Source organism: Lepidochelys kempii, chromosome 1, assembly GCF_965140285.1.
Source record: "Lepidochelys kempii isolate rLepKem1 chromosome 1, rLepKem1.hap1, whole genome shotgun sequence".
NCBI classification, from domain to species: Eukaryota; Metazoa; Chordata; order Testudines; family Cheloniidae; genus Lepidochelys; species Lepidochelys kempii.
In genome coordinates this window covers 269,480,043-269,498,142 of record NC_136380.1, presented here as the reverse complement: position 1 = coordinate 269,498,142, position 18,100 = coordinate 269,480,043, and the positions used below count along the sequence as shown (strand labels likewise).

General features: G+C 45.0%; 1 protein-coding gene across 3 annotated transcripts in view; it reads right to left on the bottom strand.

Moving 5' to 3' along the window:
* Positions 1-18,100, bottom strand: part of NTN4 (netrin 4) — a 97,722-nt gene that overhangs the window by 54,584 nt on the left and 25,038 nt on the right. For all 3 annotated transcript variants that reach the window (XM_073327494.2, XM_073327493.2, XM_078851109.1), the window contains exon 3: positions 3,683-3,961. In XM_073327494.2, coding sequence (XP_073183595.2) covers positions 3,683-3,961 — 279 coding nt within the window. The remainder of the gene's footprint in view (positions 1-3,682; positions 3,962-18,100) is intronic.

The following is an 18,100-nucleotide window of genomic DNA, read 5'->3' as shown; positions in this document are numbered from 1 at the left end:
CATGCCTAGATTATCCTTGACCTCCACTCCATCCTCAGTGTTTAGCGGTCCCACTTCTTCTTTCTTTGTTTTCTTCTTATTTATATGGCTATAGAACCTTTTACTATTGGTTTTAATTCCCTTTGCAAGGTCCAACTTTACTTGACTTTTAGCCTGTCTCACTTTATCCCTACATGTTCTGACCTCAATAAGGTAGCTCTCCTTGCTGATCCCTCTCATCTTCCAGTCCCTGTATGCTTTCTGCTTTTTCTTAATCACCTCTCTGAGATGCTTGCTCATCCAGCTTGGTCTACAACTCCTGCCTATGAATTTTTTCCCCTTTCTTGGGATGCAGGCTTCCGATAGCTTCTGCAGCTTTGATTTAAAGTAATCCCAGGCCTCCTCTGCCTTTAGAGCCATAAATTCTTCAGTTGAATCCAATTCCCTAACTAATTTCCTTAATTTTTGAAAGTCAGCCCTTTTGAAATCAAAAACCCTAGTTGCAGATTTATTTTTGTTGATCCTTCCGTTCAGTTTGAACTGAATTAGCTCATGATCACTTGAACCAAGATTGTCCCCTACAACCATTTCTTCTATGAGGTCCTCACTACTCACCAAAACCAAATCTAAAATGGCATCCCCCTCTTGTCGGTTCAGCAACTACTTGAAGGAATCCATCAGCTATCGCATCTAGGAAAATCTGAGCCCTATTACTAGCACTTGTCCTCCAGTCTATATCTGGGAAGTTAAAGTGTCCCATGATCATGCAGTTTCCATTAGTATTTACTTCATTAAAAACATTAAAGAGGTCTCTATCCATATCCAAATTAGATCCCGGCGGTCTATAGCACACCCCAAGCACTATCCCTGGGGACGCTCTAGTAGTTTTCTTCCCCAATGTAATTTTTGCCCAGACAGACTCTGTCTTATCCATTCCATCGCTTTTTATTTCTTTACAGGCTACCTCATCATTGATCTACAATGCTACTCCACCACCTTTACCTTTATTTCGGTCTTTCCTAAACAGCACATACCCTTCAATACCCGTAGTCCAGTCATGACGACCATTCCGCCATGTTTCTGTATCCCTATAACATCTGGTTTCACTTCCTGCACCAGTAGCTCTAGTTCCTCCATTTTGTTACCTAGGATCCTCGCATTGGTGTACAAACATCTTAATTGTTGCTGTTTGGCCTCGCTCACATTCTGTACCCGATTAGGCACAGTCATTCTACAGCCAGTATAACCTATTAGACTGGTATCCACACTGCCCTTCGTCCTTATGTACATTCTCCTACCCACGGCTGTATCCTTTCTTATTTCATTTTCTTCCCTCTCAATTCTAAAATCCAGCGTGGAGATTACCTGGACATCTCCCAACCATCTCCCCCAAATTCCTAGTTTAAAGCTCTCTTAATCAGTTGTGCCAGCCTCCATCTTAGAAGTCTATTTCCTTCCCTACTCAGATGAAGTCCATCCCGAGAGAACTGTCCTCTCTCCATGAATGCCTCCCAGTGGCCATACATCCTAAAGCCCTCCTTATAGCACCACTGCCTAAGCCATGTGTTGATAGTCATAATCTTGTCACACCTTTGTTGCCCTTCTCTAGGAACAGGCAGAATCCCGCTAAAGATTACCTGAGCCTCAATTTCTTTAAACATTTTCCCCAGCCTAGCATAGTCTCCCTTAACACTTTCCAGTGAGAATCTAGCCATATCATTTGTTCCCACATGAAGGATAATTAGGGGATTCTTTCCTGCTCCCTTTAGGATCCTTTTCAACCTCAGGTCTATATCCTGTATCTTAGCACCTAGAAGACAGCACACCCTTCTATTCTCTGGATCAGCTCTGCTTACAGGCCTGTCTATTCTTCTCAGTAAAGAGTCCCCGATCACATAGACCTACCTTTTCCTGATGACGGTGCTATTCTCCAGTCTATCCCCTGTTCCCTCTGGCTGTAAATTCTTTCCATTCCTATTCTCCCTTGTAATCCTCTTGAACCCATCCTGTATCCTCCTGGGGCTCATATTTGATGTAGTCTCCATTGACTCTTCCCCTTTTCCTATAGGATTAGCCACTCTTCTCTTCTTCCTTGCCTGTCCACCTTCAGTGACTACCTGCTGAGCCCCTTCTTCATTTTCCAACTCTGCAAACCTGTTCTTGAGCTCTATTTCTCCTTCACTAGCCCATCTTTTCCTCTGCCTGGTTCTTTTAGTCACATGCTTCCACTGACCACTTTCCTCACTCAGTCTCCCTTCAGAATTCCTCAGTCCTGCTTCCACCTGCAAGTCTGAGCTTTCCCCTTCAGATACCTCATGTCTTTGCTCCACAATCTGCTCGAACCCCTTTCTAAACTCAACCAGACTTTCCACCTGCATCTCCAAACCTCAGATCTTTTCCTCCATCAGCTCTATCAGATGGCATTTCATGCAGACAAAACTCTTACCAGGTACCCCCTCCAGGATCATGTACATACCGCAGCTTCCACATCCAGTCATCTTCATTGTGTCTTCCACTACATGAGTCACTCCCACTGCTGCCTCTGTATCTGTCATAGCCTTCCCACCTAAATCCTGTTAATCTGGGAAACACAAACCACACCAAAACACCACCACCCACAGCAAAAACAAACCCCAAACAAGTACCACAATACAAACTCCCCTTACAAACTCCCACTGAAACTCCCCTGTTTACAGCTCTGTTTGCTACGTCCTATGCCGCTACAGGATCCCAAAACCTTTCACAAACTACACATATGCAGCCATCTCTGGGATGGAGGATGGCAGCCAACTGGTGCACAGCCTGCTGCAGAATAATGTGAAAAATCTGACTCTTACAAGAAGTACTGTATGAATTTTAAAGTCTATATAGAGCCAGCATCTAGCTTATCTATCTGTCTTAGGGTTTTATATTGTCACCCATCACTGTAGTATCTGAGTGCCTTCCATGTAATAGCAAAGCAAAATCCCAAGCAGACTTCATGGAGTCCCTGTCTCTTCTGTCTTCTGTGGAGTCTAAACTCTGCTTTGGGTAGGTTTTATTTGGTTGGATTGTATTAATTTCCTCTTTTTTTAGTAAGGGTTTAGGTGGAAGGTTGGGGGGCGGGAAGTGACTTTAGTTTTTAAGGTTTCATCTGAAAGAGACACAATAATATACTGCAGATAAGTTATTTATCTTCTTTGAAAGGATGAGGATCTGAATCGACCCTGCCCAGCTTTCAACTATGGCACCAGGAAGTTAAAGTAGTTCAAACCTGATGCTTAGATCACTAAGCCATCCCTTATTAGAACATTGCTTTGGTTCAGTTTGTTTTGATTTTGGGGAATACCATTTGACTAGGGTTATACAAATAAATTACATTGGAAGTTGAAGCTAGACAAATTCAGACTGGAAACAAGGTGTACATTTTTGACAGTGAGGGTAATTAACCACTGATGGAACAATTTACCACAGGTTGGGGTGGATTCTCCATCACTGACAATTTTAAAATCAAGATTGGATGTTTTTCTAAAAGATCTGCTGTAGGAATTATTTTGGGGAATTTCTATGGCCTGTGTTATAGAGGAGGTCAGACAAGATGATTACAATGGTCCCTTTTGGCCTTGGAATCTATGAATATTATGTATAAAAACAAGAAAACAAAAAGCAACTCTGCTGTATTTCTTGTCTCTCTTAGGGTAAAGCTTACACAGATCATACATACCACATGGAAGACTCCTGCCGCCTTGACAGGTATAAATCCAGCAACAGGTACACAGTGATCAGCGTGGCCATTACAAAAGCAGCTTCCCTTTACAATAAAATCGTAGATTGCATAGTGTATGAACTGCTGAGGCTTTGCATTCAGGTCATTGCCATGACAGGGACAGGCCTGTTGCTTAAGCAGCTGCACTCGAAGATTGGTGATCTTCAACTGTGCCTGAGCTTCAGCGCTGTACGGATCCTCAGCCGAATACGGTGGTGACAGAGCTCGGTATATAACCTGAACAAAGAAAAGCAGACACAAATAAATAAAGAAGAACTGGGGATGTGAACTGGAGTCTTTTGAAAGGTTTGAAGTGTATTGTCTGCAAACTGCACTCTCTGAAAAGTTTTCCTCTGGTTTGATTTACAGGACTGTCTGTGACATCTGGAATTGATATGACAGTAAGATGTGATGAGGTTTTTAGAGCTTGATCACACCTGGGGAAAGGTTGCCCTCTGTTATGTTATGGAACAGCTGTCCCCCATGGTGCATGAAAGAAAGTAATGAGTTGAGTAATGAGATTCCCAGTGTGCTCTGTCCTGTCTACAAGAAAGTGGAGTAGCAAAGTAAGTTTTATCCAGAGGAGAAGCATTTTTGTTCATCTTTTTAAAAAGGCAGAGCCTGATCCTGGAAACACTTAGGGCATGTCTACACTGCAATTAAAAATCCACAGCTGGCCTGTACCAGCTGACTTGGGTTCATGGGGCTCAGGCTAAGGGGCTATTTAACTGAGTTGAACATATTCAGACTTGGGCTGCAGCCCAGGCATTGGGACCCCACAAGGGGTAGGGTCCCAGAACTTGAGCTCCAGCCTGAGTCCAAACATCTACATTGCAATTAAACAACCCCGTGAATCCAAGCCCCATGAGCCCGAGTCAGCTAACACTGGCCAGCTGCTGGAGTTTAATTGCAGTGTAGACAAACCCTTAGGGTGAAATCCTGGCCTCATTGAAGTCAATGGGAATTTTTCCATTGGCTTCAGTGGGGCCAGGATTTCACCCTTACTACTTGGCATAGTACTTTACCATGAATAGTATTGAAGTCAATGGGCTTACTCACAACAGTAAGCACTACCATGAGCATTGGATGTAAAAAGGATGTAAAAAGCTTCTGTCCATTGGCTTATTAACTCCCACTCCCAAAACTGGGTGTATTTTTTGGCAAATAAAGCAGATTTCCAAATATTTGGCTCATGTCTGACCCATGGTGCTTCCTAGTGTGAAAGTGATTATGTGTGGTGAGTAATGACAGCAAGAAGATAACCCAGAGGACTGAGATAAGAAAGAAAAATTGGGGGCCTTTTAGGTTTAAGCAAATACCATTTAGACTTTATTTTAACTTCAACAGGACTGAACAGGCAAAAATTGGTTTAACTGGAGAGCACTAGATAAAAATAACTAGTTTTCTTTAAGAGGTTTATTTGGAACTTGTTAACGTAGTTGTCTATACAGTGTGATACCAGAAACAGCAAGCATGCAAGGTATTTAATCTATTAATTGATTACTATTGGTATGATATCACACTTTATATTAAGGGTACATTTCTAAATAACGAGATAATGAATAATATTTTAAAAATAATATTTGAATGAATCGTTTATCAATTGTTTATAAAATCTAAAAACCTTTTTACTGATATGTTTATACCATCTATAACCTTTACTACCCCTATATGTGTCGTGCTTATAAGATATTAGTCGTTTATGAACCATTCATAAATGTCCACATATACCCTTAATATAAAGTGTGATCATGAACACTGTCGTTACTGTAGTGTTGACTATATGCTCAGCACTCGACAAGATGTAATGTGAGATAGAACCTGACCCAGGGACCTTACAATCACAGATCCTGATCTTGCTATTGATAGCACCTATGTACGTGGACTAATCTGCTTGGATGGACCCCCACTGAAATCAATGGAGGTCCATGTGTATGTAGCAATTAGCCTTCATACCAACAGCTGCAGGCCTAACCTAGACAGACATAGACAGACATACGGGTAAACCCAGAGGACGGAGAAGCTTGTTGTTCTTTAATATTATTATCAGCTTTCAATGTACAGTATGATCTTGATTCTCTGAAGGTTTCAGGCAAGGAGGCCTTACAGTTAACCACAGAGCTGGGCATCAAGAAAGTTGGGTTCAATTCCCAGCCATGCCACAAATTTCCTGTGTGACTTTTGGGAAATAAGCACAGTTCTCTAACCCTCAGCTTCCCCAACTGTAAACATGAAGTATGTTATTACCCAGAAGTGGGGGAGTTCAGGGGGAAGAAGCTGGAGAAGAGGCAGAATACAAGATGCATGAGAGGAGCAATCTAGCTGAAGCACTTTAGGTACGCCAGATGCTAAATTGTTCTCCCCACAGTCCTTGGCACTTTGCCTCTTACTTGGTCCCGTCTCTTTTTCCTGGGCTCCACCCTTGATGGATAATTGAGAATCAGCTAACAAGCTATATAGATAATCCATGCCTTTTTAAAAAAACAACCGTACTGTTGTTGAAGGACATTGTTGTTTCAGCTAACCAGGGTTTCACTGTAACTTTAAAATGACTTTATGCAGAAAATAATAATACTGGCTCCTGGTGCTGCCGACTCATGAGACTGCTGGCTTTGCCTCTCCTGGCTCTCTCATCTCTAGACTCTGCCTGGGCTCCCTTCCTGGCCATGACCTGGCACTTTTCCAGAACTGCCAGATTCCAGCCAGAGGAAGCCTTGTCAGGGGATGGAAGGAGATTTAGAGCTCTTTACAATTCTGAGCAGTGTGCTTTGTTCGCCTTGTCAGCGTGCCATTTGTGGCAGCAATCAGTGTGCTGGTAACAGCAGTGATTTGGACATCCCGGTGCCTGATGTTGGACATTAGAAAGTGCATAATACCACAGCTCGGGCTTTGACAAGTGCAAAGTGAACAATGGTGCGTGTGCTGCTTCTGCGTCTAGAGTACATTTGTGCTAAGTTGAACGCATCATCCAATTGGCAGCTTTAAAGATAGTCAAGCACCTAATTCCCTTTACCTAACAGACCATAAGAAAGGGACTGGTTTAGGGTGGGAGAGGCAGTGGGAGGACAGGCTGGTCGGTGAGTTGTGCTCACCATGAGTAAAAGCATTGAGCCTGGGATAAGGGATATAAATAATTAGTTACACGCTTCAAAAGGCCTTTGTCTCTCTTTCAGTAAGACCCCACCTCTTTTACACTCCTCCAGAAGAAAAAACTAAATCAGGCAGGTACGAACACAAACCCAAACATATCCCAATGTCAAGACCTGCACACATCCCCAGGATTTATTATTTACCCAAATCTAAAACTGTTTAATTTTGATCACAATAGCATTTTAGGGGCTTCATGAACATGAGATGCCTTCAGATATGGAAAGAAAATTGGCTGGAAAACATCCAGGTTCTAGACATTCATTTCCTTTTAGCTGAGGTGATGGAAAAAGCAGGCTGAGAATTTTCAGTAAAAACTAACACTGAGTTCCTCATGATTAAAGACCAACACAAATAGCTTCTGAAAGTCTTTTCTGGTTCAGATCAGAGTAGTGAGGAAAATATGAATTCATCCTAGACGTAGCTATAGGCATGGTTCTTTATTCCCATCGTTTTCAATTATTCTTGCCTGTCAAGCCCATTTGAAACCAAGCATGTGGTCAATATTTACAACTGTAGTACTGACAATTAAAAGGAAAAAAACCTCTCATTATTAGGTGAAATCTTGACTCAACTGAAGTCAATAGGAGTTTTATCTTTGACTTCAGAGGAGCCAGTATTTCATCCTGGTTCTTAAAAGGTTACAATCATTTCTTTTTATGATTGCTTGAGTATAGTGATGCTAAACATGATCTCCTATCTGTAATTCCCAGTAGACTTTAAGGACCACATTCATCAGTATACTCTGGCTGCTTTGTGCTGCTTCAGTGATGCAAAACAGCCATAAACTCAGCTTAACTGGCCAGTTACACCAGGTTTATTGCTGCTTTTCATCATTGGAGCAGTGCAGACCAGTTGGCGCATCCTAGTGGATCTGGCCTTAAAATCATTAACTTAATAAACACCCCCCACTACTAGGTTCATTGTAATAAAATGCAAAATAAAACCCAAATTGCCATATAAACAGTAATCCTCTTCTCTGTGCTAGCCAATCGAGCTGGAACCTCCAGATGCAGTATATTAAGAAAAAGAATGCACTTCCTGGCTGGACTTTTCTGTTCAATTGTCAAGCTCCTTGACAAATTCCATCACCTCTCAGCAATAACTCTAGTGTACCCCTTGGTTCACGCCATCCTGTCTCATTAATAACTAATTGTAGTAAGAAGAAAAGGAGTACTTGTGGCACCTTAGAGACTAACCAATTTATTTGAGCATGAGCTTTTGTGAGCTACAGCTCACTTCATCGGATGCATACCGTGGAAACTGCAGCAGACTTTATCCGATGAAGTGAGCTGTAGCTCACGAAAGCTTATGCTCAAATAAATTGGTTAGTCTCTAAGGTGCCACAAGTACTCCTTTTCTTTTTGCGAATACAGACTAACATGGCTGTTACTCTGAAACCTGTAATTGTAGTAACACTTTCAGGGCTAGCTGCTCCAATGTCTCCTTCCTGATCTTTCTGTGTGCACCCCCTCAGGTCTTAGGCCTCGGACCTTTACCACTTCTGGGATGGAATCATATGATTCTCCAACTCGCAAAATGGGCCCTGGACTTCAGTATTCGGAGGATTGACTGTGCTTACCCTGCAGGTCTGATTGGGTTCTGGCACCTAAGGTTTTCCCCTTCAAGAGTTTGTGACCAAAAGTGAGTATAGCGACCACATAGCCTTCTTAAACCAAAGTCTTGTTTAATTTCAACAGTACAAACAAAGCATTTAGATAAAAGGATTTTAAAACAACAATCTACATGCAGGTCTACCTATATTGCTTCCCATGCCTCATGATAGCCTAGGCAGACCTAACTTCTTCAGATGCCCCAGCAATGCCCATATAGACAGACTTACAGCTCCTCAACAACAACTCTAGAGAGGGAGTCCCTTTAAAACCCACCAGGGATCCTTTGTTCTTGTGAGTTTCCAGGCTTTTGTCCTTCTTGTCTGAACCAGTTTTGTAGGCTCCACAAGAGGTCAAGCCAGACTCCTCAAAGTCAATGGTTCTGCCATTATCTTGTAACAACCCTCAAGTGTTTACTGTGGGTGGCTTACTATGAACCATTGTTTCCACTTTTTGCTTGTTTTCCCAACATCCCTGTTGAGTTAACCCAATATAGTAATACAGTACCCCAATCACCAGGACAACACACAGTATTAATAAATCATAACAGTGCAACTCCACACCAATCTTGCTATTCTTAGCTGATTTACTCAGGAGAATTTCAGTATTTGACTAAGATGACACCACTGGTTCCAGACATGGGAGAGGAACAACAAATTCCCCACACCCACTATGCAAGTCTCTTATTGCAGGAGTTATGGTTAATCACCCTTCCATCTCAAAAAATACGAGAATGGGTCCCGCCCACGAGCATTCATGCAATGATGGCTATTGTGTGATTAAAAGGGAAATTATGTAATAAAGGGGCACAGCCATAGAAGACCATTCTGTGGGAGCTAGACATTGGCATTCTTACATCAAATAGTCCCTTATTCTGAGGACTGTCCCATTGATTTCAGTGGAACTTACTCATGGGGTGAGGTATTACTCAGTTCTGAATAAGGGTGGCCTTGGTATTCAAGACTCCCTTAAAAATGCTTATTCAGTGAGGCCCACAAGATGGGCTCTTATAATTTAAAACAATGATAAAAAACCCCAAACCACTATTAAGCCATGCCCGCCACTGTATTTCCCAATGCATCCCATCTTTGCGTGTCTGTCTTTCAGGCTCTGATTCAGTAAATACTAAATACCAGTATAGTGCTCATTACTGTGAAGATAATGGGACTATTCATGTTTGAAAGCACTATACCTCATAGATAGTATTTGCAGGATTGGATCCTTACATTGTTTGCTGTTCAGAGCAGGGACTTCCTTTATGTTTGTGTTTTGTGCAGCACCTAACACATAATACATAAATAATAAAGAGACTCCCCAAAATATAACCTATCATAAAGACATTTCCATTCACAGTGTTGCCAAAGCTCATGATTGCATCGCAAGTTTTGTGACGTTAGGTATTTTCCTTCAAGCTTTCAGCTCCAAGTTGTGACAATCTCAACTCTCTTTTTTAAAAAGTAAGTTTCCAGGCCTCATGTTTGCAGAGGAAATGTGACCTGAGTACCCCTTAAAGGCTCAAAAACCAAAAGGCCTCAAGCGTACTATTTTTTAAAAAATCTCTTAATTTTTAAACCAATCTTATGATGTTTGGTTCCTGACCCATGATTTTTGAACAGCTGGGGTCGGCAATACTGCGTTCACCATGTCTGTAAGTCTGTTTATCTGGACCCCCAAACAAGAACTGCAACTATTAAAATTGAATTCATTGGGTAACCCTCAACCGTAAACCCAGCGGCATGAATTCACCAGGATCATGAGTACAGGCATGCAGAGTCTTTCCTGCCTGCATGTCAGTCCTATTGTGGGGCCTGATTTTGAACTCCCTCCAGTGTAAATCTGGAGCATTTCCATGGAAATCAATGAATCTTGTGCATCTGTCAGTTCAACATCTGTGTTTTCTTTGTATAAGAGATGCATTCCTCCCACATCACATGAAATTCTTCTGTTGAATCATTAGTCTTATAAATGAGATATAAAGCAATGTCGATACAGCAGTCTTTGAAATTGAGATGAGATTTTCCATCTTCTTGGAAGCAACCTCTACATACAGTCAAAACCTGTTTTTAAAAAGACCTCATGGCAGAGTTGGTCAGAAAATGCCCCCCTCCCCATGGGAGTATTTTATTGAAAGTGAAAAAAATATTCAAGTTTCAGCAAAAAATTGAAATCCAAAATATTTCATCCACAACCTGAAATATTTCAATTTGGAAATGTTGCTGAGGTGCCTCATGGGAGTTGTAGTTCTGGTGCCTCATGCTCCCATTTTCCTCTATAGGCCAGGCTCCCAGGTTGGATTACATCTCCTAGGATGCACCCTCTTAGTGAGGGGAGGTTGTGCATCAGAGTAGGTGAAGTCCAGCTGGGAAGCCAAGCCCACAGAGGAAACTGGGAGCACCAGGAACATGAACTACAACTCCCATAATGCACCGCAGCAGCATTTCGGACTCCCCAGGGAGTTGCCCCTGACAGTCCCCAGGGACAATGGGGAGAGGCCAATGCTTCAGGTCAGCCTGATTTACAGGGTAGGCAGGTTATGAAGGAGTCAGGAGGCCAGGAGGGCCCCATCCTCCATGAAAGCTGAAACTGCCTGGGCCAGAGTGGGGCTGAGCTAAGGAGAAAGCAGTGTTGCCAATTCCACATAGCTGGAAGTCACCAGGCAAACCCTGAAAAGTCGCTAGATGTAGCTGTTTAAGCACTCCAAAGGAGTCAAAAATGTCTCTAAACAAAATTTCCACAGAATTGTATCTATGTGTATGTGCCCAGGCAAGTATAGTCACAAAATCATTCACAAGCAGCTCAATAGTGTTAATAAAATCCATTCCACACTCTTCTTACTACATTCTTTTGCACACCAAGTCAATGTCATTATGTCTCAACTGAGCCTGTCTTCAGAAGGAATCGCATTCCAGGGCTTCTTGGGTTGAGATCACCATAATCTGCAGGCAAGGAAAAGAAGTTTGTGGAGGCTAATTAGATATTTTGCTAAAGCCAGGCACACTTTGGAGAGAGCAGCACATTAGCCAGGGCTTGTTTTTACCCAAATGTGTTCTTTCTCGCTGCTCCGTAGGAGGTAGCGCACCCTGTGATACAGGGAAAGATGGTTAATGAAGCAGGAAGGGCGGGGGGTGGGTGGGAAGGCAGGTTAGCTGGCGAAGAGAGTTGCACAGATGAAAGGTGGGGTGGGATGGGATGAGACATGGCCATGTGCCCAATGGGGCGGGGGCACCGTGCCTTCAGAGATAAAGCCCTTACTACAGGATCAAAGGTGGAGCTAGCTTGATTTCGGCTCCCCTTTACTCCTTCCCCAGGCTTGGCCAGGGTTAGCTGCCCAATTGTTTTCAGAAATCAAACCCTGGAAGCGGGGGGATGGGGAAGGGGTCTGGCTAACGGATTTTTGTTTTTAAACCTACTTTCTTGGCTCCCTGCAGCGCCGAGCTCAGGTCAGGTGAATGTCCTCTTCCCCCTGGCTCTGGCTCTTCCTTTCACTAACCTGTTGGCTCAAATCCAGGCTGGCAAGAAAGGGAGGCTCAGCTGAAATTAACCAACCCCAGCTGTACTGGGCTGCAGTTTACAGAGAATGAGGGGGACCCTGGGCAGAGAGCCCAGCACAGGGAGTTGCCCCAGCCAAGAGTCCATGCAGGCCAGACTCGGCAGCCGGGGAGGGGAATCATACCCCAGTGGGGGTTGGGGGAGTGACACTGGGAAGAAGGGTCCTGCTACGTAGAGCCTGAAGGCATCTAGCCACCCCCAGAGCAAGAGACTGATCCACGGCACCCCTGCAGCACAGCCGGGGCCTGGGAAGGAGGCCTGGGAGGGGACGTGTGAGGAACAGGCTGTGAACTGCCCTTACATTCCAGAGACAGCTGTTTGTGACGTTCCTGTGCCACAGAGCAGCATTATGTGTTTTCCTTTAACCTATCCCATTTTTTCCCTTATTTTTAAAAATTGATTGCTGTTTAATAAATTGTATTTGTTTGAACTATATGCAATCATCAGGGCGGCGAGTTATATGGGCCCGTGGTGCCTGGGCTCCAGCAACATTCAGGGCACGGGGCCCAGCTCCACCAATGTTTGGGGTCGGGGCTCTCCCCCGGCCCCACCTGCCACTCCCGCGCACTTCCCCCGAGTGTCCCCCGGTCCCCTCTTGCTGCCCCTGCGCACCTCTCCCTAGCACCTGAGCATCCCTGCCTCTCCCCTGCAGCTGGGGACTGCCTCCACTCTCCTGGCTGGCTCCTAGCATCAACTGCCGCCACAGAGTCCTATTGCCCCCCATCCACTAGTGCCAGGGCAGGCTGCCCCTGCCCTTCTGCCTCAGGCCATTTCCTTTTCCGGCGGGACCCTCCACCAGCACAGGGGAGCCCCCCACCCACAATCACTGCTCCTGCCCCATGCTGGGCAAGGGGCAGGCCCATCCCCACCCCCAGTGAGGCTACAGTGAGGGGCAGCAGCAGGGGAGGAGGTACACATGGGATGCAGCCCTCTTCCTCACTCACCACAGGGGAGGCCAGGGGGCTTCCTGGGCCTAAGAGGGGCCCTAGGAGCACATGCAGTGACAATGGTGCGAGGTGAGTGTGCTGCCAGGGGGAAATAGGGGGGCCCCTCCCCTGGAGCTCGCTGCTGCCGGTGGGGAGAGGGCTGGGGGGAGTCATCCTCTCTGGCCCCAGCCCTGGGGCAGCCTGCCTGCAACCCAAACTCCTCATCCCTAGCCCCGCCCCACCGCAGAGCCCTCACCCTAACCCTCTGCCCTAGCCCTGAACTCCTCCCACACCCAAAACCCCTCATCCCCCTGCACCTAACCCTCTGCCCCAGCCCTGAGCCCTCTCCTGTATCGTGAACCCCTCATCCCCAGCCCCACCTCACAGCCCTCACCCCTGCACCCCAACCCTCTGCCTGAGCCCCTCCCATACCCCAAATCTCTCATCACCAGCCCCACCCCAGAGCCCTCACATTTTTACATTTATATATAGTCTTACAAGGCAGTCTGTGGGGGCAGAAGTTGGACCAGAACATAATCTCAATGGGTTATACAAACCAGCCGCCCCTGGCAATCATCAGGGGGTTAGGGAAACGTCCAGAGCGGAGAGAACACCCTGGAGTGGGGACACCCTGGCCCATGTCCTAAGTGACCACAACAAGACTGGGAGTTGAGCCCACAAGGAATCCTGGACCCAGCCTTGTCGGGGTTATGAGGACTCTGCCACATAGGAGAGTGGCAGGGGAATCCTTGACGTCAGGCAGGCCTCTGGGTAAAGGGAGTGAGAGCGAGGACTCGGATCCTTTCACTAGCCAATTCCACCAGGGTAGTGTATAAGCCAGGAAAGTTCCCCATAATAACGGGACCAATCCCCCACTTACATATGCAGCAGAGCAGCCCTTTCCCTCACACCCTTGAATGGGTGACACTTGAGCTAATGATTATTTCATCTTTTTCATGGACAAAGAGCCTTATCTACTTGCAGTTCCACAAATGTGACAACACAGCCCAACATATAAATAAAACAATGTCTGATAATGTGCTACATTCAAGTAACCAGCCTGTACCATAATAATCTCCATTTACAAATACATAAAAGTCTTTTTGCAAGCATCCAAGTATGTTTACACTTGTGAAGCAATAACAGGGCAGCTTTTTATAGTGGCAAGGAAAATGGCACTGAGAACACAACAAATAGGCTCTGAAGTCAAAGTCGCTTGAGGAAATCAACAAAAACAACAAAAGATTTGCTGGAATGTCAGGTGGGTGGAGCAGGGCAAGCCCCCATGCCCCAACACTGCTCCCCACAGGAGTGCCAGGCGGGCAGGTGAAATGGGGCAAGCCAAACAATCTTATAACGAAACATTGCGTGACTTTAAATGAGTATGTTCTCAAATAGATCAGCTACCTAACAAGGAAACAATGTTAACTGGGATGACTAAGTGAGGAGTTACTGTACAGCTAGCAAGATTTTCCAGATAAATCATAGATGTGTTTAGGTCACCAGAGCGTCCATTAACCTAACCTTCTGGGGCCTGATTCTTTCCTGGCAGGATATCAGGGACTGCCATCGAAACCAACATGAGGAATTCATACTACAGGGGGAAAATGGGGGCCCTGAGGTTTTGGATGCACATGTTCTATCTCGGGATTCATCACTTTAAGAGACCGGCATGCTCCCTCAGGCGCCTTCCTCTTCACAACTTGTCCTGTACATGTAGACTCAATGGAGAGAGACTGCGCACATATCAGTGTATTTCATATAAATGGGGAGGAGCATGCTGCAGGATCCAAAAGGATGCAGGCAAGTGCCAGCATTGTGTAATCTCACCTGTACCAAATAGTAAACAAAGATCATGCTGAAAATTTAAATATAAACACTTTGTTCTACTAAAGATGTTCCCAATTGGATCCTTGGCATTTGGTTCGGTTGAATGCTGATCCCATTTAGTTTTCATTCTTTTTTTATTGCCTTTTATGTATCTTATATGAACACAGGAAAAAACTGCAATAAAAAAAGTATGTAAGATTTTCTATTTTCTCAGAAGGGAGAGAGAAGCGATGTCTACACAACAGAGCCTATGATGGCATAGCCTTCCAGGGTAGATGCAGCATATGCAGGCAGAAGTTTTTCTTCCAGTGTACAAACACCACCTTGCCAAATGACATTAGCTATGCAGAGAGAAGCACTCTTTTGCTGGCACAGTTGCATTTACACTAGGGGATTGTCAGCATAGCTGAGTCACTAAGGGGTGTAATTTTTTCACACCCCTGCCTGACTTTGCTATGCCAGTATAAATTTTAAGTGTAGACCAGGCCTGAGAGAAGAAATAAGAAACATACACCAAAAAATAAGAGGGAATATAATGTACAGTAAATTATTTAACAAAAATTGTCAAGTTTACATTACAGGAATCTATCATTTTTGTTGGTACCCTGGCATTAGGAATAAATATACCTAACCTGACCACGATTTTGGGCTGCATTTAATCACCGTGTTGTTGTGACATCTCTAGTTTAGTTAAAGTCTGTGTAATGCTTGAACATGTGAAGCAATAACGGCTGAGGAGAAGATTTTCAAAGCAAAGAAAGGGCATTAGGCACCCATCTCCCACTGACTTTCAGTGGGTACTTGACACATAACTCCCTTTCAGGCCTTGAAAAATCTCCCCCTAAATCCCTGAGCCCTGTACATAGCCCCAGTAGGTAACTAAGTCAGCCATGTGCTAAGGAATTCTGCAGGGGACAGGGGAAGAAGGAATCCTTACCCCCAGGCCACAGGATCTGCAGCTGTGTGAACAGCACCAGCCTATGTCTGTGCATTGCCATAAGCTTGAGTTTGTGAATGCACAAACCTGTAAAGATAAGGCTAAATTTGACGCAGCTTGCAGTTCAGTGCAAATACTTTGCACACAAGTCTGTCCTCCTGGCCTGCCCCCCGACTCCTCGGTAGTGAATGGGTGTGCAGACCCCTGCATGCACCCCCACATCCTCCCACTCCCTGCTTAGTAGTACTGGTGCAGCTCGGCTGCGATCCAAGGCCCCAATACAGAGGGGCAGGCTTTGCCCTAAGTAAGGTTATTATTTCTATTCAAGACTTTTTTTTTGTAGTTTAGATGATACCAACAGCATTCCGCAATAAAAATACAGGTTTACAGCATGGTCAGGTCGACTCTAGGATTTTTTACCATGCATTTCCCACTGCTGCTTCTGCCAGCGGTTGCTAGGATGAGCCCATGCACACGGCACCCGCAGCCACCAGCATGTTAATTACCATGGTGGATGTGGTTAATTACAATGGGGCTTACAGTGTCAGCGCCCCGCTGAAGCCCTTTCTACACTAGTGTTCCCACCAGCGGCACGACCACCAGTGATGGCAATGATGGGAAATTTATAGCAAAACTGCCTATACACCAGCATAAATGACACCCCAGTGTGCCCCGGCAAGCAAGTTGAGTATTTCCATTTAATTCACAGTAATCTATGGTAATTCATGGTTTTCCTCCTGAAACCCATTTTCTCCTATGCACTCTTCCTCTGGATTTGTCCTGATGCTAATCCCATAAACACCTGATCCTAGTCTTCTTGGGCTTCACAAGTGTATCAAAAGGCACTGGCCAAGGACGTCATCTGAAGCTGTGGGTGTTCAGCTCCTCTAAAAATCAGGTTCCCAGTGCTCTGCACCCTAAAGACTACCTCCTCTGCCGCTGCCCCACAGATACCACCCTCCCCCCATCCCAGAGCTCCTCTTACAATAACGCAAGTTTCCCCATAGCAACAGCCCAGAGTGGCAACTGCTTTTAACCTTTACTTTTTCTTATTTGAAAAAGCTTAAACAGGAGATTTTATTGGACCAATTGAACTCTTATTATAAAAAGAGATGTAAAAGTTAAAAGTAATCACCTCCCTGGGTGCGCGTGATGGAAAATCTCCCAGCTGGTAATTAAGGTGATTTGTAGAAATAGTAATTGTTTTGGTGCAACCTGTGTGCTCATGGGAACTTTACATAATGTGAGCCTGCAGCAGTGGCTGCTTTCAACTTTCATCAAAGAAATTGGATTTCGAGAGGGAAAAAAGACTGATCAAGCTTTTTAAATAGAAAGTAAAATGTAAGCTTAGCCACCATGGTGAGGGAACACTGGGGAAACCCATCCCAATCAGGCAGTCTCACTTCAAAGGGGTTCCTGTCCCCTCTACTGCACCCCTCCCCAAATTAAAATGTAAGTTTGGCCTCACATCTGTGCTTCTTGTTTAGTTCTTGTATAGACGCAAAATAGCCTCACAGGTGAGATTGTTTCCATGTTCCTCTCTCTGCACCTGGCTGTTAGCGGTAATTACGACCATAGACCTACCAGCACATTAACTAAAGACAAAAGTGAAACTATACAGTTGTAAATAAGGGGTGGGAAATCTCTGGGTAATCAAGAATTGAGACTTAGAGTCACAGAGATTAGGGCCAGAAGGGACCATCAGATCATCTAGTCTGACCTCCTGTATCTCACAGGTCACCAGCATCACACACTAAACCCAACAACTGAAATTAGATCAAAGTATTACAGTCCACAGGCAACTAGGCTATTATGTGCCCCAGGCAGAGTATACGAGGAATGGAGCTGCACCAGTGCCTCAGGCCCCTGAAATGGCAGCAAAATGATTAAGTGAGTGTACACAGAAAATGCTGGCAAGTGACTTGCACCCAGGCACTGCAGAGGAAGGCAACATCCCCCCCTCCCCCGCCCCGCCCAGTCATTGCCAATGTGACCCAGGGGAAAATTCCCTCCCACCCCACATATGGCAATCAGTTAGACCTTGAGTATGTGAGCAAGAACCAGCCAATCAAACACCTGAGCGAGAGAAAGCCACCTCAGAAACTTGGCCCACGTGCCCATTGTCCCATATCTAGGTGTGGCCATCCCTGTTGCTTCAGAGGAAGAAGATTTAAAAAAAACCCTTCCCTGAATACATGGGAGGGACAAAGGATGGGGGGAGAAGGGAGAAATCCCTTCCTGACCCCTGCAGGTGGCCACCTGAAACCCAGAAGCATGAACTTGTAGGAACATAAGACATAAACCAGAAGTAAGCTGGGGCTATAGAGCCCTGCTACCATCACACACAATCCCGTCATACAAGTGGACTTACAAA